This window comes from Crocuta crocuta, unplaced genomic scaffold (assembly GCF_008692635.1).
Source record: "Crocuta crocuta isolate KB4526 unplaced genomic scaffold, BGI_CrCroc_1.0 scaffold636, whole genome shotgun sequence".
Classification (NCBI taxonomy): Eukaryota; Metazoa; Chordata; class Mammalia; order Carnivora; family Hyaenidae; genus Crocuta; species Crocuta crocuta.
This window is the reverse complement of record NW_027530380.1, coordinates 1,991,682-2,012,556: the sequence shown is the minus strand read 5'-3', so window position 1 is coordinate 2,012,556 and position 20,875 is coordinate 1,991,682. Positions and strand designations below refer to the sequence as shown.

The 20,875-nt window shown below is 64.7% G+C and overlaps 3 protein-coding genes across 6 annotated transcripts in view; all 3 read left to right on the top strand.

Annotated features, from left to right (window-relative positions):
* The window catches only part of LOC144233580 (aldehyde dehydrogenase family 3 member B1-like), a gene marked incomplete at its 5' end in the record, with an annotated part of 6,504 nt that extends 4,871 nt beyond the window's left edge, over positions 1 to 1,633 (top strand). The window contains one exon of the mRNA XM_077766567.1: positions 917 to 1,633. Within this exon, the coding sequence (XP_077622693.1) occupies positions 917 to 1,107 (191 nt within the window). The remainder of the gene's footprint in view (positions 1 to 916) is intronic.
* A 1,217-nt stretch (positions 1,634 to 2,850) lies between these two features.
* Positions 2,851 to 6,844, top strand: NDUFS8 (NADH:ubiquinone oxidoreductase core subunit S8). Of its 4 annotated transcripts, none has more exons than XM_077766554.1 (7): positions 2,851 to 2,937; positions 4,007 to 4,064; positions 4,153 to 4,203; positions 5,020 to 5,109; positions 5,203 to 5,375; positions 6,465 to 6,593; positions 6,670 to 6,844. In XM_077766554.1, the coding sequence occupies exons 2-7, from the start codon at positions 4,007 to 4,009 to the stop codon at positions 6,799 to 6,801; spliced, it is 633 nt and encodes a 210-aa protein (XP_077622680.1). In that variant the 5' UTR covers positions 2,851 to 2,937; the 3' UTR covers positions 6,802 to 6,844. The 4 variants fall into 4 exon arrangements, with proteins under 4 accessions (XP_077622680.1, XP_077622682.1, XP_077622681.1 ...); XM_077766556.1 differs by lacking the exon at positions 2,851 to 2,937 and adding an exon at positions 3,128 to 3,284; XM_077766555.1 differs by lacking the exon at positions 2,851 to 2,937 and adding an exon at positions 3,293 to 3,362.
* A 2,434-nt stretch (positions 6,845 to 9,278) lies between these two features.
* On the top strand, positions 9,279 to 19,748 carry TCIRG1 (T cell immune regulator 1, ATPase H+ transporting V0 subunit a3). The gene is given in 19 exon segments (XM_077766553.1): positions 9,279 to 9,346; positions 10,463 to 10,527; positions 11,749 to 11,869; positions 12,269 to 12,347; positions 13,147 to 13,559; positions 13,640 to 13,722; positions 13,859 to 13,952; positions 14,031 to 14,243; positions 14,734 to 14,878; positions 16,803 to 16,942; positions 17,024 to 17,181; positions 17,268 to 17,358; positions 17,932 to 18,050; positions 18,123 to 18,336; positions 18,565 to 18,693; positions 18,827 to 18,931; positions 19,011 to 19,128; positions 19,334 to 19,511; positions 19,598 to 19,748. Coding segments are annotated over 17 exon segments (2,475 nt in total). The 5' UTR covers positions 9,279 to 9,346; positions 10,463 to 10,527; positions 11,749 to 11,752; the 3' UTR covers positions 19,677 to 19,748.
* The last annotated feature ends 1,127 nt before the right edge of the window (positions 19,749 to 20,875 follow it).

Sequence of the window (20,875 nt, the reverse complement as noted above, 5' to 3'; positions counted from 1 at the left end):
CTGGCTTCCCCCCCCCCTTCCTGGAGTCCCCACCTGGCCCGCCTGTCTCCAGTCCCAGCCCCTCAGGCCCTCCTCCCCAGGGAAGAGTGGCAGCCTGTCTGGGGGCCAATCTGATCCTACACCTCCCCCCAGGATTGAGCAAGGCCCTGACTCACAGCTTCCTGAGGCCCAGCTCTTCCTGGCCTGGTGGCGGGTTGTGCTCCGACCTCCTCTCCCCACTCCCCTGCCTGCTGCCCCAGCCACTCGGAGCCCTGCCCCGGTCCCTGCGTGCCGCGGGCCACCCACCTCCAAGGCTCTCTGAGTCGTCCCTGAGCCTGGGCCCCTCTTGCCCACACTGAGCCCTGCCTTTTCATCTGGTCAACTGAACGTCCCTCAGATCACACTCCCGCCAGGAAGCCCTCCGTCACTGCCACCACTCTACCCATCCTGGGTCTCCTGGACTTGCAGTGCGGAAGCCCGGGCCTCGATGGCCTACCTAGCTAGCTACATCAGACTCCCAACACACTGCAGGCCTCACTTCGTCCGCGGGTCTGGACACCCTCTGACCCCCACAGCTCTAGGAAGTGGGTGCCACGGTCATCCGATGTCACAGACAAGGAGACTGAGGCCAAGTCAACTGCCCAAAGTGACAGAAGGAATTTTGAGCTGGGATTCGACTCTGGGCAGTCATTCCAGAATCCACACCCTTGACCACTGTCCACCCATCTTGCCCCAGCACCTGGTGTCTCCGACATTTACTGAGCTGTTGCTGGTGCAGGCTCGGGGCTGAGCCCATTTCACAGAGGGGGAAACTGAGGCTTGGAGGTGCGGTAACCTTCCCAGGTCATACTGTGCGTGACCAGCAGGGCCCACGTCTGTCTGGCACGCATCGGCTGGCCAGGGAGGGGCTGATTGCTGTCTCCCCTCCACTGTACAGGTGCCAGTGGGATGGGCAACTACCACGGCAAGTTCTCCTTTGACACCTTCTCCCACCACCGCGCCTGCCTGCTGCGCCGCCCTGGGATGGAGAAGATCTACTCCATCCGCTACCCCCCCTACTCACCTCGCAAGCTGAGGATGCTGCTGGTGGCCATGGAGGCCCGTGGCTGCAGCTGCACCCTGCTCTGAGCCCGCCTCGGGCACCCGGGCACCGGGCGCTCCTCCGGCCTTCATCTCACAGATGAAGAGTGAGAGTGCGCTGCCCCTCACCTGGGGCTCGTGGAGACATGGCCTGGGCTCCACACGCAAGGAGGAAAAGACCTCGGCCTGGACCGGTCTTGCCCTCCTCGCTCCCAGGGCTTTTCTTTTCCAGCCCTCAGCCTCTTCCCTCGGCCGCCTCCCAGCTAGGACGGGGCCAAGGTGAGGGAGCCTGGGAAACAAGGCAGTGACCCGCCCTCTCCTGCCTCCCATCTAGCCACCCGTGTCCTGGGAGAGGCCGGCAGGCAGGGATACCTCTGAGCCACCCCCCTTCCTGTGGAGGGCCCAGAAGGGGCCACACTGCAGACCTGCAGCGGCCCAGGCCCCGGGAAGAAATCCCTGCACTCCCTGAGTTTTTTTTTTTCTATCTGCACAGCAGAGGTGAGGTCTTGGCACCTCTGGAGATGGTCACGAGGATTAGATTTTTGCAGTTTAATAAATTAATTGTTGACCCCAAGCTCCAGGCATCTGGTCTCCTCCTTTGCGTGGAGTCAGTCTGTCTCCCCTCAGCCTCTTGGGAGATCTGAGCACAGTCCCGTCCCGTCCCGTCCCCGGAATGGCTGGCCCTGGGTGTCTTCCCCTCCGATTGCACATCAGACTCACCCTCTTCCCTGTCCTGCTCACCCTCCTGGGCCCTGATGCCATGGAACAGGTTGCTCATTTGTTCACCCGCCAAACTAAACCCTGGGGACCCCCCGATCAACTCCCAAGTCCCATCTTTGAGGAAGTCCTGGTGGTTGTACGATGCTATAGAACCTGCCAATCCACACTGATCACCAGGCCCGGGGCCATCTAACAGCTCCCCGTTCCCCATGCACCTGACCTCAGGGCACCCGAGGATCTTCCCAAGGCTCACTGGCCCATGCCACCCCTCCCTCAGCCTGAGCCCCTTCAGTGGCTCCCTGTGGCCTGAGTCAGGACCCACAGGGGTCCTTGGGGGGCTCCGCCATGGCCCTGTGCCCCCACACTTGGCCTGTGCTCCTTTTCAAGGGGGCCTCCGCACACGCGCCGGCCCGCGCGCTCTGTCCTTGGCCTGCCCTACTCCTCCTCGTCGTCAGCCTGGACATCACATCATTCAAGCAGCCTTCCATGACCTCCTCCCATTCCCCCCATAACACACAGGGCCTTCTCGGTGCCCGAAACCTCCGGGGGCCTCTGGCACACAATCAATCCACTGGGAGGAAACAGGTTTGGTGGCTGCTGCGGGACAAGGATCCCGAGTCACACAGATCCAGGTGGGATTCAGGCGGCTGCACTTTGCAGCCCGTGCCTCATCCCCCATCTGTAAAGCGAGAATAATCCTCCACACAGGGCTCCTGGGTAAAGGTTTAGCGCCGCGCAGGCACGGCTCCTGCGGAATCACTGCCGGCCACAAGTCAGCACCGTTATCACAGTCAACGAGCTGCGGCGGTCAGCCAGCCTCCAGCACAGGGCGCCAGGTCAGACCCGGAGCCACTTCCTAAGCCACGCCCCGGATGTCCCGCCTACGGCGGTCGGGAGTCCTCGCTTATTGGCTTCTCCAACCCAACATGGCGGCGCCCTGTGGAACTTCAAGTGCCTGCTCCCCCCCTTGCCAATCAAAGGAAAGCTACTTCTGGATCCCGCCTCTTTCGGCTGCACCATTAGCCAATCAGACTACACCGTACAAGATGAGTGCGGAAAAGGTGAAAGCAGCCGGCCCAATGGCAGCGTCTCAGAGTGTAGGCTCCGCCTCTCGGCGGATAGGCCGCTCAGCGAGGGAAGGAGAGGCAGCGCTTCAAGGTGGGTGTTCAGGGGTCAGCTTTAGAAGCCGGGTCTCGGCGGCGCGGCGGCGGGGGGAGTGCGGTGCCCTCGTCGGCCCCGCGGGCTCTGTGCCCGGCTTCATCTCGGCCTGCTCAGGACCCGCGGCCCTGGTGTCCTTCAGCGCGCCGCGAGCCAACCCGTGACCCGGCACCGTCGAGGCGCATGCCCCGCCCGCGCCTGTGGGGTCAGAGGTCACGGCGAAGGTCGGGGCAGATGTCGGGCTGGGCGCCTGGCACTGGAGTCAGCGGTCCTGAGAGATGGGCCCGTGAGAAGCCACCGGGCACGAGAGGGGCACTTTCGAGCTTCGGCTAAATGGCAGGCTCTGGGCATGTAGCCCTCTCTTCGTTCTCGTGACCCCCATTTCACAGATGAGAAAACACGCCAGATGACCTCCCCCGGCCAAGGTCACCCGGCAGGCTGGGAGACCGGTCCAGAAGGAAACCTTGATGTTGGGGGAAGGAATTTTATCCCTTAAAAGGGTTTCCAGCGGGCGTGGACTGGGGGTGTACAGGGGTTCCATACAGGTTCCCTCCATCCCCCAACCCCCCCGACTGTGACTTTGGACAAGCTGAGCCTCAGCTTCTGTGTGCCTTTCATGAGGGGTCCTTGTAAGGACCACATGACAGTGTGTGACCCCTAGCACAGTGCCTGACACAGTGAGCTGTCAGTGCTGGTGACTGCTGACACTGTGACTTGGGTCAGCACTGGGGGGGGGGGATGCACAGGGCGGGGGAGAGATGGGAGGCAGGAGCACCGGCCGCGGAAGAGAGGTGGGATGGATTTGAAAAATTTCTTAGAAGGGGAGATCGGTAGAACTTGGGTCCACAGATACTCCCTGAGTCTTAGCGGAGCTGGGGCAGGTTTGAAGGGCTCGGAGGGGCCACTCCTGGGGACAGGGAGGCCTTGTGTGCCTCTGACTGGAACGGGGGGAATAGGAGACCAGGCGACACCGTGGCACTGGGGTCAGGGCTTCTGCAGCGCCAGACTTCCCGCGGGGACAGGGCCGGGACCCACCTGCGCCTCCCTCCCTCCGTTTTCACGCCTGCAGATGCACTGCCTGACGACAGCGAGTCTGCTTCGGGCCCTGGCCCAGACCGCACGTGCAGGTAGGACCAGGGGAGCCTTTCCTGGGGGGGGGGGTCCAGCCCCCCGGTGTGAGGCTGCCGCCGCACAGCATCATCCCTATCCTTCCAGGGCACCCCGGTGGCCGGAGCCTCCACAGCAGCACAGTGGCAGCGACCTACAGTGAGTCTGGGGGCACCTTGAGCCTCATTTCTGATCAAGAGCTTGCCAGAGGCAGGGGAGGAAGTCTGGGATCTAGTCCTGGCTTTGCCGGCCCCTCCCCTCCCCCCTCTGAGCCTCCGATTCTACTCTGTAGTGATGATCAAGACTGACTGGTTCACTGAATGGTTCACAGGGACAGGGTCTGGAGTTAGGGGGTGGGGAGCTCTCCCTGTGGCCCCACTGGGGGATCTCAGAGCTACCCTGCGTGGGACTGGGGGAGCAGCTGCCAGCTGTGAGCCTTGGGTGGCCATCCTCTTCACCGGGACCCCACCACCCAAGCCCCTTCAGTCCCCTTCAACTCCCTGGCTCAGATGGCTGCCCAGACACCGCGAGAGGTGGGCAAGGATTGCCCAGAGCCAGGCCTCTGGGCGCTCGCTGAGGTGGGAAGTTTTGGTGAGCGAACAAGCCCTTGGGGGTGGTCCAGCTGGAAGGAAGACCAGGCCTTTACTTTATTTTTTTAAATTTTTTTAATGTTTATTTATTTTTGAGAGAGAGAGAGAGGGAGAGCTGGAGTGGGGGAGGGGCAAAGAGAGAGGGAGACACAGAATTCAAGACAGGTTCCAGGCTCCTAGCTGTCCTCACAGAGCCCGATACGGGGCTTGAACTCCCGAACTGCGAGACTGTGACCTGAGCCAGAGTCAGATGCCTAACTGAGTGAGCCACCCAGGCGCCCCCTGACCAGGCCTTTTCTCCTTGAGTTGGCTTCCTAGGGGACTTGGGCATGTGCGGCTGTGAGAAGCCCCATCACGATGGTCCCTCTGCCCACCTCCCCTGCAGAGTTCGTGAACATGCGGGAGCCCTCGATGGACATGAAGTCGGTGACCGACCGGGCGGCTCAGACCCTGCTGTGGACTGAGCTCATCCGAGGTGGGCCCCCGGGAGAGGGGCCGCACAGGCGGGGCGGGGGCACAGATTGTTAGGGAGGAGGGGCGCCCCACCCACCCACCATGCCGCCCATAGGCCTGGGCATGACCCTGAGCTACCTGTTCCGGGAGCCGGCCACCATCAACTACCCATTCGAGAAGGGCCCGCTGAGCCCGCGCTTTCGGGGGGAGCATGCGCTGCGCCGCTACCCATCGGGAGAGGAGCGCTGTATCGCCTGCAAGCTGTGTGAGGCCGTCTGCCCTGCCCAGGTGAGCCCCGGGCCCGAACTCTGGTCCCCCTGCTGGGTGTGTCCCCAGGAACCCCCCTCTCCCTCTCTGAGCCGTGTCGCCAGGCCAGCTCAGCGTCAGTGGGTCATCAGAGGCAGGCTCGCAGCCCTGAGCAGGCCACGTGGCACACGTGGGTCCTGCACTTGGGGGTCTGGTCAGGGGCGTGCAGACCTTCAGAAGCCCCCGAAGGTCTCCACTTCTGCCCTGAACGCAGCAGCGGTTTTAGGGGCTCAGCCCCGAGGACACGCGTGCCACGGCTGAGGCCCTCCCTGCCCCCGGCTCCGGGTTCTGTTGGAGGGTCCCACGTGGACCACCCGGGGTCAGGGCTGTTCGTGTAGAAACAGATGCAGCCAAGGCTGTTGGGCGGACCTGTGGGCGTGCCCAGCAGGGGTCCCGACGGGCACCGTGGGTACGTCAACTGGGATGCAAAGGTGATCCTCCCCGTTTTTAGAGATGAGGAAACTGAGGCACAAAGAAACAAGGCTACCAGGCTAGGGTCCCACCGAATGGGGGGCATTACACTCCTGGGGACCCGTGAGGGCCTTTGAAGGTCCTTCCCAGCTGTGAGAGGTCCCAGGCCTTTTCCCTGCTGGCACAAAGCACAGGAGCTGAGGGTTAAGGACCTACCTTTGGGTCTGGGCTTTGACCTTCACTTGCTGTGTGGCTTTGGGAAGCTCCTCGACTTCTCTGAGCTTCAATTTTCTCATCCCTTAAAGGGGGATAAGTCGACATAAATGGGAGAGTTTGATTTACAGCCAGCAGCAATCGGGCTGTTCCTGGGACCCCCTCGGGGCTAAGGTGCTTCAGTGAACGGAGCAGGCAACCGCCCTCCCCTCCTCGGACTTACGTTCTCTGGCAGGAGATAGCGGCAGTTAACAAACAAGAAAAATGTCAGTCAGGACACGTGCTGGGGTGGTGTGACCTGGGCCTCGTGGGAGAGGCGGCAGGGAGTGCACATCGGGCTGAGAGTGGGTGGCAGGGCTCGTCCCGTGGCCCCGGGTGGCCCCTCCGGGACAGGACAGACATGGGGCGGGAATGAACGGTAAGGGGTGCGCTGTGCCCCTCCCCCAGGCCATCACCATCGAGGCTGAGCCGCGGGCCGACGGCAGCCGCCGCACCACGCGCTATGACATCGACATGACCAAGTGCATCTACTGCGGCTTCTGCCAGGAGGCTTGCCCCGTGGACGCCATCGTCGAGGTGAGTGGCCCGGGGTTGGGTGAGGCCGGGGCAGAGGCGCCTGGGGGAGACCTAACGCGGCGGCCCCCACCTGCAGGGCCCCAACTTTGAGTTCTCCACGGAGACGCACGAGGAGCTGCTGTATAACAAGGAGAAACTGCTCAACAACGGCGACAAGTGGGAGGCCGAGATCGCTGCCAACATCCAGGCGGACTACCTGTACCGCTGACCCCCGGCCGTCCCGCGGCCCAATAAAGCAGCTCTGCCCTCCCGCACCGCCTCTGTCCTGAGTTCAGCCATCGGGGCCGGGCCGGGCCACGCGGCCTGTGGGCTCCTCCCCGGGACAGGCCCTTCAGTGGGGCCACCAGAGGTAGCCTGGCCTCCCCGTGGGAGTCTGGGGCCCGTTGGGGCCTCCCTGCCGCGCACACATCTTCCGAGGCGATGCCTCTAGGCTTGGCCTGGGTCCCCCGTTCCCATAATCCTGGATGCTCAAAGGGTGGGGGCTGGGCCTGCCCTCACCCGAGGGCCACCCACGCCTCCACCCTGCGGAGCAGAAGTTCATCGAGGGGCAGAAACTCAGGCCAGGGCGGCCTCCCTGGGGACAGGGAGGGGCGTGCTGGGCAACGGTCACTGTCACGAGGAGGTGACACAGACCCCACTGTGCCTGAGCTGGCCTTGCCTCATTTCCAGCCACATCCCCTTTCCTCCCCAAGTTCCCCAGACTGGGCTGCTGGCTGGGCTTCTGCTCCGAACTTCCTGCTTTGCAATCCCGGCAGCAGCATGGTTCCCGTGGGGCCATAATCTTCAGAAATTGCTCCCTCGAACTCAGTGCCAGGGCCTGTGGAAGAACTTCAGTATATTCTCAGCTGGGAGCAAACCAGCTCAGAGAGGTGACGTGACCTGCTAAGAATCACACAGCATGTGTCTGATGAAAACTAACCTGGTCAGAGATCTGAGTCCCCCTTCTCCATCGTTTACGAAAGTATTTTTTATAAAACGCTAACCTCCCACAATGGAAAGAAGGGAGAGGAGGGTGTTCTGTGAACCAGTCAGTGCGGGCAGTGCCCTAAGTGCGCTCTCGGATAGGCCGTGTGTGTGACCGTATTCAAGGCTCTGAGAAGGCCTGTAGCAAAGAACCCTAGCCTTTCCCCAGCTCATTCCCCAAGAAATCCCTTTTCTCCTCACTGCTGCCAGCCAGGCTCGCTCGTACTGAAGTGGCCAGGACCTGCTTGGGGCCCCACAGCCTGAGGAACAAGGTGCAGAGCCGGGAAGTGAGTGCAGGCCCGGAAGGGAAGACCAGAACCCGGGAAGGATCTGTGCGCCCAGAGCTCTGCGTCATGAAGCAGGCTCGAAAATCCCAAGTCACCTCTGATTTCTTTTCCCAGGTAGAACCAGCATTAGGTAATTGTCATGGAGCCTCTATTTGTACACAGATAAATAGAAATGTCTAAAAGTGGATCGGGGGTGCCCGGGTGGCTCATTGAATTGAGCATCCAATCTTGATTTTGGCTCAGGTCATGATCCTGGGGTCATGGGATCGAGCCCCGTGTCAGGCTCCGTGTTAAGCGCAAAGCCTCCTTGAGATTCTCTCTCTGCCCCCTCCCCCTCTCCGTAGAATTAAAAGAAAAAAAAAAAGTTAAAACTGGGTCAGGCCCTCCAGCTCCTGACTGGATTCTTCCCTCTTCTGACTTGTCAAACTGTGTGTGTGTGTGTGTGTGTGTGTGTGTGTGTGTGTGTGGTCACCTTTAATGCCATTTTGTAAAAGGGTTCTGGTTTCCCCTGCATCAGGTATTGACTGAAGGCCCCTACAGGTGCTTTCTGGTTAAGGGTCCCTTCCCCCCCCCCCACTGGGAATGGACCTAAAAGGCCCCAGAAGGGGTCCCCCACTTTCCTGAGGACATTGGCCTTGGCTGTAACTTTCCACCCCAGCTCTGGGGCTCCGACCGCCCACGGCTCCATCCCCACCCCTCAGAGGACCTTGCCGTGTGGGATTGAAGGATCGCTAGAGTTGAGGGGCCCCTTGTGCCTCCTGGCCCCGGTGGGTATGGTCCTGGCCTGTCCAAAGTACAGGCAGCTGGGTAGTCGTGAACCTCAGTTTAGAGGGTGCTGGGGCAGGACCGACTGCCCCGAGCGACACCCCCATCCGCGACAGCTAACATTGGGTGCCCAGCCCCGAGTGGAACGACACAACGTGGCCTGGCCCTCCATGTCCTGCTGCCATTGAGCAAACAGGCCCAGAGGGGATGAGCACCCACCCAAGGGCACAGAGCACTGGGCCTGGAGCTTAGGCGCCCACCCCGGGCGGTCAGAGGCAGGAAGGTGTAAGGACCGGGTGCAACCGTGGCCTCAGGAAACGGGCGGGAGTCCCAGAGGTGAGGGAGCGTGTTGGGGTCCGTTCAGCCACAGGCCCAGCGAGTCCTCTAGATGGGGGTGGGAGGGGTCCCATCCCCTGCCCCCGGACGCCTCCCCGCATCCCGGCCACGTGGGCGTGCGCGGTCGGCGCCGGTCTGTGTCCCCGCTCGGGTCTCCGGGGTCCTCGGCACACGCCCCCATTGGACCTCCAGGAAGTGAGGGCGGGCGGGGTCGCAGCCGGAGCTCGGCAACCCTCCGGGCGGCTCACGGGACTCCGGCCGGGCCGGGCCGGGGCGGGGCTTCCGTGGTCCCGCCCCTCGCGGCCCCGCCCGCCGGGGAAAGTGAGTTGCGTGGGCGCCGCGGCCGGGAGCGCGGAGTCCGGAGCGCAGAGCGGAGCGGCGCCGAGTGCTGCTGGCCCGGGGGTGAGTGCCCCAGCAGGGGTCTGCCGAGCCCGCAGCCCCGTCTGCCACCCTCGCTTCGCCCTGCGCCCGAAAGCGGATCTTGGAACCCCCACCCAGCTGGATCAGTGGATGAGACTCAGTCTGCCGGCCCGCCGGGTGTCAGGCCTTGGTGGGGGCCATGGTGGCGACGAGGCGGAGGAGGAGGGGGGGAAAGGGGAAAGGAAGAGGAAGATGGGGAGTTAACAGCCGCTAACTACTGAGCCCAGCTCTGCTGGGCCTGGTGGCGCTCTGGTGGCGCCCAGAGCTAGCTCTGTGACATCTTTCTCGGAGGGCGGGACCCATTCTACAGATGAGGAGATTAAGGCCCACTCAACTAGAAAGAGGCAGACCTAGAGGCAAGTAGGATCAGCCCAGCTCCAGAGCCTACTGGTCTGGAATCAAGAGGCCTCAGGCCCTCCCCTCCAGTCCAGCTGGTCATCCCTGGGTCAGGGGCTTAGAGGAGCTCTGGTGGGTTTCTGGAGCTAGCCTTAGTCTCAGTCCCTGAGGGACCAGGAGGAGGGGGAATAGAGTGAGGAGAGGGCTGCAGCCTGGACCCTGAAGGCCGCAGCACCGAGGAAGCTTCGTTTGCTCCATTAAAGGGACTGGGGTGGCCCCTGGCTTGGGTAGGGGCCAGGGAGGATGGGGGAAGGGGAGAGCCAGTGAGGTCCTAAAATGTGGGGGAGGGATCTGACCAGCCCCCTACACTCTGAGCCCACCCCAGCTTGTCCCACGCAAGGGAGTTGCCCGGGGTGAGGCCCTGTGAGTGAAGGGTACAGCTTGGGGCTCCTGTACCCTCTGGATCCCCAGACCTGGTTCCCTACAAGCCCCCAGCCTTTCAGGGTGCCCAGGGCAGACGATGTCCTCTCCTGAGCACAGTCGTGCGCCGGGACTCCCAGCCCCGCAGCCCCAGGGCCGGGCTCCTGCCTGACTTGGCCACCTGCTGACCACCTGATCCCCGACCTCAACTCTCCAAGTGCATTGGCCGGTCTGTAAAACAGGCCCGCAGGGTCCTCTAACCCCCAGGATTGCTGTTAGCTTTAAACGAGGGAGAAGGGATTGCTTGGAGACTCTCCTTATTTTTCTCATCTCCCTACCCAGGTCCTGTCTCTCCTGGGGGTGGCCAAGTCCCATTTACCCAGAGAGGAAGTGAAGGTCCAGAGAAGGTGAGAGACTCCCCCAAGGTCACACAGCCAGTCACAGTTTGGGCGGGGCTCTGAACCCTGCTCCCTGGTCTTCTGGGGAGGGAACCTAGCCCCTCCTGCCCACCCCTCCCTGTCCGGGGCCCAGTGCTTCTGCAGCCTCGGGCTGCCTCTCAGCCTTTTCTCCTCTTCCAGGCTGGGGCTGGGGCTGCATTCCCTAATTAGACTGAAGTAACCCATGTCCGGGGGCAGAAGTGACCGGCTGGGCTGGCCCTAGCTGGCCCAGACCGCAGGCAGGGCACTTTGGTGCCTGATGTTCACCCTCTCAGGTGGGGACCTTCCTTGTGTCTGTCCCGTTCCCCCACAATTTGAGGAAACTGAGTCCCACAGAGGGGAAGTGGCTGGCCCTGGGCCCCGGGAGCAGCGGCCATGGGGTCCTGGCTTGTGGGCCGGGGCATCTGCAGGCCTCCTCCTGCGGCATTGGGGCCCAGCGGGGGGGCCCAGCGGGGCGGCCCAGCAGGGCCCTTCCTGCCCGTGTCAGTTTCCAGTTTCATTTTGTGAGTTTCGACACCTGGAAGCCTGTTCCCGCCCCTGTGCAGACAGCGGCTGCCAACAGCCCGGGCCTCACGGGCATGTCTGCCGCCAGGCCTCTCTGCCCTCGGCGAGGGAGGCCCGCGGGGACCCCACCCCCTCAGCACACACACAGACACCTCAGGGAGGGAGCAGGGCTCCAGCTGCCCGTGGGGACAGACCCAGCCTCGGTGCTCGCTCCCTGGTGTCGAAGGACAGTGGCTCATGGCCAGCGAGGGCTGTGGCCGTCAGGAGGCCGGCTGCTGGAGGTGGCCCTTGGCCTGGGGCCCCGACGACGATTAGGATCCAAGGTGGAAGCAGGTCACAGAGGAGGGACAGTGGGAGCAGAGGTCAGGCGTGAGAAGAGCCAGTGCCACCGGCGGTCAGGGGTGGGCGCCTGGTTCAGGCAGGGCAGAGCCCGCTGGGAAAGGGCTGGAGCGAGGTTGGGCGGTGGGGTCAGCGGGGCAGGCTCCCCTCCCAGTTGCACACTTACTTCCTGAGTGACCTCAGCCCCCCTTTGAGGCTCCCCAGGCCTCAGTCTCCCCATCTGTGAGATGGGGTTGGTAGTAGGACCTTCCGTGGATTATGTGGGCTGCAGTGGACAGAATCCCTACTCGACGGGGAGTGGTCCGTGGTCCACCCCGGCTGAGCGCTCACCCCCCGGCCACCCCACAGGACCATGGGCTCCATGTTCCGGAGCGAGGAGGTGGCGCTGGTGCAGCTCTTCTTGCCCACCTCCGCTGCCTATACGTGTGTGAGCCAGCTTGGCGAGCTGGGTCTCGTGGAGTTCAGAGACGTGAGTGGGGCCGGACCCGCGTGGGTGGGGGAGGCTTGTCCTTAGGCATCCCGGATGGCGCACTGCCACCCCCCAAGCGGCCCCTGGCTGTCCTCGAATCCAGGTAGCCTCAGCCGTAGATACTCTGCTCTCTGGAAGGCCAGCCTCACTCGCGGCCAAGGCCGTCTTGCCTCCTGGGCCCTGTCACATATTACCTGCCCCCCCCCCCGCCTCAGAGCAGGCAAAGCCTGGTCTGTCCCCAGCTGGGCATCTGGAGGTTCATGGTGTCCTCAGCACCTTTTGGTAGGTGGGGCGGGGAGCAGGCAGCTGTGGCCTTTAAAGAGCCACGCCAGGGCCCTTGGGTGGGGACCTCCCTGGGCCCCTCCCCAGAAAACTGACCCCTGTGTGTGGCAACCACAGCTCAACGCCTCTGTGAGCGCCTTCCAGAGACGCTTCGTGGGGGATGTTCGACGCTGCGAAGAGTTGGAGAAAACCTTCTGTGAGTTGGCCCCCGGCCCACATCCCAGACGGGCTTCCTGGAGGAGGTGTCAGTGGAGCTTGGCCTGAAAGGAAGAGTCCTGGTGCCCCAGGTGGAAGGCAGAGAAGAGAGGTCCAGGCCAGGCCCTGCAGAGCCAGGATAGGGCAGCTGGGGTCTGTGGGGCATCCTTGACCATGGGACTTGCTTGGAAGAAGCTTCGAATACTGTGTGAGGGCCTAGGAATTCGTACAGTGGATGCCAGGAGCCCCTGTGGTTTCTAAGCAGGGGAGGGGCACAGACAGAGCTTTCTCTGCCACAGATGGACCGGGATCGGCAGAGGCCAGTATCCAGGGTCAGATGCCCCGAGGAGCAGACAAGAGGGACCCCTGCCCTGGATCCCACTCTGGCAACCCTCCCAGGAGAGCCTGCAGGCTGGGAGGGCAGAGCACATTTAAGAGTTTGCTAGGCTGACTGATAGCTTTGAGGGAATCGGGCAGGTAGAAAGGGGGCCTCTGCCACGCTCTCGGCCCGGGCCCTGCCGAGCTGGGGCGCACCTGCCTGGCCCACCACTGGGGGACGCTGGGCCTGGGCGGGGCCGTGGCCAGGGGACCGGAAGGGCGAGCAGCCCACACAAGCTCAGGAGGAGAGTGGACCTTCAGGGATGCAGGTTTGGCCGGGGGGGGGGGGATTCTGGGGGTCTTGGATTCAGTGGATCAATTAGCTGGTGGCCCGCAGAGTCTGGGCCGGCATCTGGGACCCCCTGGGCCATCAGGCAGCCCTTGGCTAACAGCGGCGTTGACGCTTGTGCCTCCCCACCCAGTGTTCCTGCAGGAGGAGGTGCGGCGGGCCGGGCAGGTGCTGGCCCCACCCGAAGGGCGGCTGCCGGCGCCCCCACCCCGGGACCTGCTGCGCATCCAGGAGGAGACCGACCGCCTGGCACAGGAGCTCCGGGACGTGCGGGGCAACCAGCAGTCGCTGCGGAGCCAGCTGCACCAGCTGCGGCTCCACTCGGCCGTGCTGGGCCAGGGCCACAGCCCTCTGCTCANCCACACAGATGGGCCCTCGGAAAGGAGCCCCCTGCTGCAGCCCCCGGGGGGCCCACACCAGGATCTGAGAATCAAGTGAGTGAGGGGTCGGAGACCCCGACCCACTTGTCCGATGCTCTCCTGGCCCACCCTCAGATCGCCCTTCTGCCCCCTCCTTCGGGCCCAGAGTCTCTCTTGCTGGTGGCGGGTTNGGGGGGGGGCGCCCGGGCTGGGGGCGCGTCCCGGGCGGAGCGGGGACCACGGGTAAAGTGGGCCCCGCTCCCGCAGGGTGAGCCTGCTACGTGGATGACCTTCCTCATCTCCTACTGGGGCGAGCAGATAGGGCAGAAGATCCGCAAGATCACCGACTGGTGAGCCCCGTGGGGGGGCCGCCCGCCCGCCGCCCTGGTGCCCAGGCCACTGCACGTCCCCACCCTGTCCCCCTCTGCCCCTGTAGCAGCTCCGGGCCTCACCTGGCGTCGCCCCTCCCTCCCTCCCCCCTGCCAGCTTCCACTGCCCCGTCTTCCCGTACGCGGAGCAGGAGGAGGCCCGCCTGGCGGCCCTGCAGCAGCTGCAGCAGCAGAGCCACGAGCTGCAGGAGGTGGGTGCTGGGGGCCGGGCTGGACGCCCCGCCCGCCGCACCCCTGCTCGTCCTAACCCAGTCCCGCTCTGGCCTCAGGTCCTGGGGGAGACGGAGCGCTTCCTGAGCCAAGTGCTGGCCCGGGTGCAGCGGCTGCTGCCGCCCTGGCAGGTGCAGGTCCGCAAGATGAAGGCCGTGTACTTGGCCCTCAACCAGTGCAGCGTGAGCGCCACGCACAAGTGCCTCATCGCCGAGGGCTGGTGCGCCGCGCGCGACCTGCCCGCCGTGCAGCAGGCGCTGCAGGACAGCTCGGTGAGCGTGGCGGGAGCCCCTCTCTCCGGGGCAGCTGCCTGTCCCCGCTGCCAGGCCTGGGCCGGGGCCCCCCTTCCTCCAGGGGGCCTGCCCCTTCCCGAGGTCGTGGAAGCCCTGGCGTGGGCAGGGGGCCCTGGAGGCCAGCTCGACGCGCGCCGACGCTGATCTGGGGCCACTGGGGGGAGCCTCAGGCTACCTCATCCGTGAAATGGGTGTGATGACCGTCTGCCGGTGCCTGGTCAGCTCTCACGTGTGGCAAGGGGGCTCCCTGTCCTGGGTCCCCTCCTCCCGGCGTCTCCCGAACGCTCCCAGAGGGGGGCAGGTGGAGTTTGGCCATCCCGTTCCACAGAGCGGGGAGGGGCCGTCCTCAGTCTCCCAGGCGCCCCAGGGAGCCCCACGTCTCCAGCTGGGTCTGGCTGGGGGTGTCCAAGGGTCCCGGAAGGTCCCCGCCCTCAGTCTCATCCCTCTGTCTGTCCGTCGGGTGCCCCAGAGCGAGGCAGGTGTGAGTGCCGTGGTTCACCGCATCCCCTGCCGGGACGTGCCCCCCACGCTTATCCGCACGAACCGCTTCACGGCCAGCTTCCAAGGGATCGTGGACGCCTACGGTGTGGGCCGCTACCAGGAGGTCAATCCCGGTGAGAGCCACGGAGCCCGAGGTGTCTCCGCCCCGGGGCCCATCCCCCCCTCCCAGCCAGGCTTACAGGGGGTCCCGTACCGGCGGTGTGCAAAGAACAGGTGTGGCCGTAGAAACAGCTCAGTCGAGGGCCAACTCACGTGACTTGGTACATTTCTTAGTGTCTCTGAGCCTCAGTTTCTGCATCTGTAAAATGGACTCATAGTGCAGCCCTAGAGCAGTGCTGGGCAGGGCGCCCAGAGGCCACAGTCAGCCAGCCTGCGGATGGGCTTTGCAGCTGCACCGAGTTTGTAAGAAGTTGGACTTGGGTGCTGTCGGGCCCTCCCAGGAGCACACCCTGAGGGGGGGGACTCTGGGGATCCTGGGAGGGACCAGTCAGGGACCATGGGGCCTGAGGGAGCAGGCAGGGGTGGGGGANGCCCCCCGCACTCCTGAGGCCTGGGGCCCCTGCTCTGTCACCTGCCTGGCTCTCCCTGCAGCAGGCTGGCTGCAGCGTAGCCACTGGCCCCGTGGCCTCCGTGTCACTGGGGGGGGGACCAGGGTGGGTCTCTGAGCCCAAAGAGTGGGTGTCGGAGGTGAACCATGGCGGGGCCAGCCCGTTTTTGGAGAGGACTTAGCGACTGGCCAAGGAAGGGTCCTGGCCCAGGCAGGGGGCTAGAGGCAGGGTCCCTGGACCACCCCCCCCCGAGGTGGTGCGGGCGGGACGTGAGGGTGTGTCCTGCAGGGTCAGCATCTCGGAGCCTGACCTGGGGCCCCCTCCCCCCTCACGTGTCCGTAGCTCCTCCATGTTGGCAGAGGCCGGTCCGGTTAGAGCAGGCCTGACCCCCGCACGGCCTGGCGGTCATCTGCCGCCGGCTCTCAAAGCAGTGACTTTGGGGAGATACTAGTCAGCTAGGGCTCGTGCAACTGAGCACCCCAGGTGGGGGGAGGGGCGCTTAAACAACGGGTACGTCTTGTCTCCGGGGCCAGAGGCTGGATGTCCGAGATCTCCGTGTCAGCGGGGCGGCTTCCTTCTGACGGAGGCTCCGTTCCAGGCAGACTTCTGTGTTTGGCTTGAAGACGGCCACCTTCACGTTGAAGTGGCCCTCTCCCACGGAACGTGTCTGTGTCCAAATTTCTCCCCCTTTTTAAAAGTTTATTCATGTGTTTTGAAAGACAGAGAGCATGAGCATGAGCAGGGGAGGGGCAGAGGGAGAGAGAGAGGATCCCAAGCAGACTCCATGCTGTCAGCAAAGACCCAGACGCGGGGCTCGAACTCACACAACGTGAGATCATGACTTGAGCCGAAATCCAGAGTCGGACGCTTACCCGGCTGAGCCACCGGGGCGCCCCCAAATTTCCCTTTTTATCAGGACACGGTTCTTAGCGGGGTAGGGTCCGTTCTGATCTCCTTTTCACTTAGTCACGTTGTAAAGATCCTACATTCAAATCAAGGTCACTTTCTGAGGTATTGGGGGTTAGGACTCCAATGTATCTTTTTGGAAGGGACACAACTCAACTCCTAACAGGGATGTGCGTTGAGGTCCTTGTAACGCCCACTAGGGATTTTTCCCATTTCCCTGGAGGGAAAGTGAGACCTCAGAGGTCAAGGGACCAGCTGGGCCTTCTGGAACTTGCCGTGTGCCAGTCAGGACTGCCACTGGGCTCTCTGTTCTTCCTCAGCTTCTGCTTACGGCTTTTAACAACAGCAGGACCTAGTTTAGCTCTCTGAAGCAGCGGTATTGAAATCTCCAGTTTACAGATGCGGAAACAGAGAGGTTAAGTCACTAGCCCACGGTCACGCAGCTAGGGCTCCGGAAGACGGACACATGGTGTGGCGCTCCTGCCTCACCAGCACCCCCTCCACGTCTCCTGGGGTCCCAGAGCCTGGGCTCAGCGCCTGTCCTTGGGGGTCCTGGCTGACCGCCTGGCCCCTCTGCCCGCAGCACCCTACACCATCATCACCTTCCCCTTCCTCTTTGCCGTCATGTTCGGCGACGTGGGCCATGGGCTGCTCATGTTCCTCTTCGCCTTGGCCATGGTGCTCACGGAGAACCGGCCGGCCGTGAAGGCGGCACAGAATGAGGTGAGGGCCGGCCCGGGGACCGGGTGGAGCAGGGGGCCGGGGCTGTCCCTCACGGGCCCCCCCACCCCGCCCCGCCCCCAGATCTGGCAGACCTTCTTCAGTGGCCGCTACCTGCTTCTGCTCATGGGCCTGTTTTCCATCTACACCGGCTTCATTTACAACGAGTGCTTCAGCCGTGCCACCACCATCTTCTCCTCTGGCTGGAGTGTGGCAGCCATGGCCACCCAGTCGGACTGGAGGTGAGGCCCGGCCGCGGCCCCGCAGCCCCCCACAACCCCTGCAGCCCCTGCCTGCGGGCCCTGACCACCCTGCACTGTTGCCACAGCGACGCGTTCCTGGCCCAGCACCCGCTGCTCGCCCTGGACCCCAATGTCACCGGCGTCTTCCTGGGACCCTACCCCTTCGGCATTGACCCCGTGAGTCCCAGCCGCTTGCCACGGAGTTGGGGGGGAGGGTGCAGGCAGGAGGGAGGGCCGAGCCAGGGCTCCTCTGCTAACTCTGACCCAACCTTGACCCTGACCTTAACCCCAGCTGCCCCGTTCAGCCATGCTCGCTGAGCCCCTCCTGAGTGCCCGGCCTGGTGCTGGGTGCGGGAGGTGCGGGGGGCCAGAGGGACGGGGCACCCACCTTGCTTCACAAAGTGGAGAAGCCTGTGGGAGGAAGGGGCAACCCTCAGCTTGTTCTTGGCCTGCTGTGCTGGGAGCTGTCCCGTGCCCTTGAGGTGACGTGACGGGATATTTAGTCCTCGTGACAACCCCGTGAGGTGCCCAGTAGTGCCGTTCCCATCGTACGGACGAGGAAGCAGAGGCCCCGGAGGCCCCGGGCTCAGCGTCACCTAGCTAGGAAGAGCCGGGCTTTGGGCCCGGGTTTCCCCCTCTGCTGCCCCACAGCGGGCAGGTGGGGGGCAGATGTGCCAGGGGGCAGGCGGGCTGCCACGAGGCTTGGGCAGGAAGCCCCCTGTGTGGTACCCACCCCTCCTGCCGCCCCAGATCTGGAGCCTGGCTGTCAACCACCTGAGCTTCCTCAACTCCTTCAAGATGAAGATGTCCGTCATCCTAGGGGTCACCCACATGACCTTCGGGGTGGTCCTGGGAGTCTTCAACCACGTGTGAGGGCCCGGGCTGCGGGGGCGGGNGGCGTCCAGGCTGGTGACCTGGTGCCCCTGCCCGTCCCGGCGCAGGCACTTCGGCCAGTGGCACCGGCTGCTCCTGGAGACGCTGCCGGAGCTGGTCTTCCTGCTGGGGCTGTTCGGCTACCTGGTCTTCCTGATCGTCTTCAAGTGGCTGTGGGTCTCGGCCGCCAGCCCCACCCCGGCCCCCAGCATCCTCATCCACTTCATCAACATGTTCCTCTTCTCCCAGAGCCCCACCAACGGGCTGCTCTTCCGCGGGCAGGTGGGCTGGCGCGGGGGCGCGGCTCCCACCCACTCGGGGCCGCCGGGCCACCCGGAGCCGAGAACCGGGGACGCCGCCCCTGGGGCTGGCCGTGGGTGCTGGAAGCTTCTCCGGTCCAAGGACTCCTTACCAGGCCTCCGCCCTGCTTAGTGAGGGGCCCTGGGGGAGGGGCCGGCCGCAGGGCCTGCCGGGTGCACCTGACGGGGTCCCCCCGCGCCCCCCCCGCAGGAAGCGGTGCAGTCTGCCCTGGTGGTCGTGGCGCTGGTCATGGTGCCCATCCTGCTGCTCGGCACGCCGCTGTTCCTGCGCTGGCAGCACCGGGGCCGCTCGCGGAGGAAGCCTGCTGGCCGACAGCCGGTAGAGGCCGGAGCGGGGCGTGAGGGCTGGCGGGAGGTCTGACCCCCCCACCCTGGCCGCGTCCCGGCCTCCGAAGGGCTGTGCGCGGGCAGCGGCGGGGGCCCTGCTGACGCCCCCTGCTCCCCACCCCCAGGAGGAGGACAAGTCCGGGATCCTGGACTCCTCCGACGCGTCCGTGGCCGGCTGGGGCTCTGATGAGGAGAAAGCTGGGTGCCCGGGGGACGGAGCGGAGGCGGAGGTGGGTGTGGCCTCCCCGGGTGTGCGTGGGGGGTGCTGGCTGCCGCCCGGCCTGCCCCTCACGACCGCCCGCCCCTCAGTTTGTCCTGTCCGAGGTGCTCATGCACCAGGCCATCCACACCATCGAGTTCTGCCTGGGCTGCATCTCCAACACGGCCTCTTACCTGCGCCTCTGGGCCCTGAGCTTGGCCCACGCCCGTGAGTGACGGGCACAGCCGGCGGGCTGGCCGCGCGTGGGGTCCTGGCTGGGTTGCCCGGGCGGGTCACTTCTCCGGGCCTAGGTGCCCCCTCTATAAAGTGAGGGTGTTGGAGACCCCCCCCCTCCGCCGGCACCACAGGAAGGTGGGCTGCGGGCTGCTGTGGGGGCTGGGCAGACACCCCCGTGGCCTCCCTGACCCCCCAGAGCTGTCGGAGGTCCTGTGGGCCATGGTGATGCGCTCGGGCCTGGGCCTGGGCCGCAAGCTGGGCGTGGCAGCCGTGGTGCTGGTCCCCGTCTTCGCCGCCTTCGCCGTGTTGACGGTGGCCATCCTGCTGGTGATGGAGGGGCTCTCGGCCTTCCTGCACGCGCTGCGGCTGCACTGGTGAGCGGCCCGCCTGGCCGGCCCGGGGTGGGGGCAGTGGGGGGCCGGGGCCCTCCCCTCACCGGCTCGCCCCTGCTCACCCCCAGGGTGGAGTTCCAGAACAAGTTCTACGCAGGCACTGGCTACAAGCTGAGCCCCTTCACTTTCGCTTCGGAGGAGGGCTAGTGCCCGCCGCGGCTGCACCCCAGTCCCTGCCCTTAGCTCCGGCGACAGGAAATAAAGATGAAAGCCTGGGAACCATGGCTCGGTCGTGTCTGTGGCGCCGGCGGCAGGGGAGGCAGGCCCGGGCTCTGGGCGTGGGCTGCTCCCACCCCGCGGGCCTCCTGGTCTCGTGAGCTCCGTACCCTGCTTTATGCTCATCTCCCTCACTCTCCTCTGCAGCTGAGGTTGGTGCAGGGTGCAGGGGGGCGGGGGGAGGCCTTGGTGTAGGATCTGGGGCCTTGAGAAGTTGGGGAGAGGCCCCTCGGCACATCTGCAGTGATCCCAGAGCCTTGGGGTGAAATAGGGGCAGAACTAGGACCCAGGAGAGATGTTTCCAGCACATTCTAGTTCAGAATGAGTGTCTTCCCAGGCTGAGCTGGCAGGGAGTGGGCTCCTCATTCTTAGGGATGTGCGAACTGGCTGTAAGAGAATGTTTGGGTTCCTCTGGGCATGAAGGGTGGTGTGTGGCACAGATGGGCTGATACTTCCCCCTGTGCCCTGGTACCAGCACCACCCCACCCACTCATGATGGTCTGAAGTGAGGAGCAGCCTGGGACAGCAGAGCCCGAGCGAGCCCTCCACACACGCACCCCACACGGGGCAGTGATCTCACACGCACACTGCACATGGGGCAGTGATCTCTCACACACACACACGCACGCACGCGCACGTCCTGCAGGAAAGGCAGCGCCAGTCCAGGGCCCCGAGGATGAGGCCAAACTGGACGCCAGGTCCCGCCGCCCCTTTAGGGGAGGCTGCGGTCCCTCCCATCCCTCCCTGGGTGACCAGTCCTGCTCCCCGAGGCCACCCTCCGGCCGGTGGGGACGACGGCATTTCGCATGTCTTTCTGGCCCGGGTCCCACCAGCGGCCAGGAGGCAGCGCCAGTGCTTCTCAGAGGCCTTGCCTTCCCGGGCTGAAGAGCCGCAAAGTGGTTCTTTCGGCAGGAGGCCCCAGGAACAAAGGCCGCTCTGGGGCCAGCCATGCCCTGGGCACAGCAAGCGGGGTGGCCTGGCTCTCTTCTGGCCAGCTGCCGGGAGGAGCCCGTCCCCTGGGCCCAGGACTGCCCTGCTCGGAGCCCCCAGACACGGTGGGGAGGGTGCGGCTGGCGGGGCCACACGGCCGAGCCTGGGCGGGCACAGGAAGGAGGGGGGGCATAGCTCTG

Coding starts and splice junctions, on each gene's coding strand:
- NDUFS8 (XM_077766554.1), top strand. CDS start 4,007: ATGCACTGCCTGACGACAGCGAGTCTGCTTCGGGCCCTGGCCCAGACC. Junction 4,204..5,019: donor CACAGTGGCAGCGACCTACA/GTGAGTCTGGGG, acceptor CCTCCCCTGCAG/AGTTCGTGAACATGCGGGAG. Junction 6,594..6,669: donor CCGTGGACGCCATCGTCGAG/GTGAGTGGCCCG, acceptor CCCCACCTGCAG/GGCCCCAACTTTGAGTTCTC.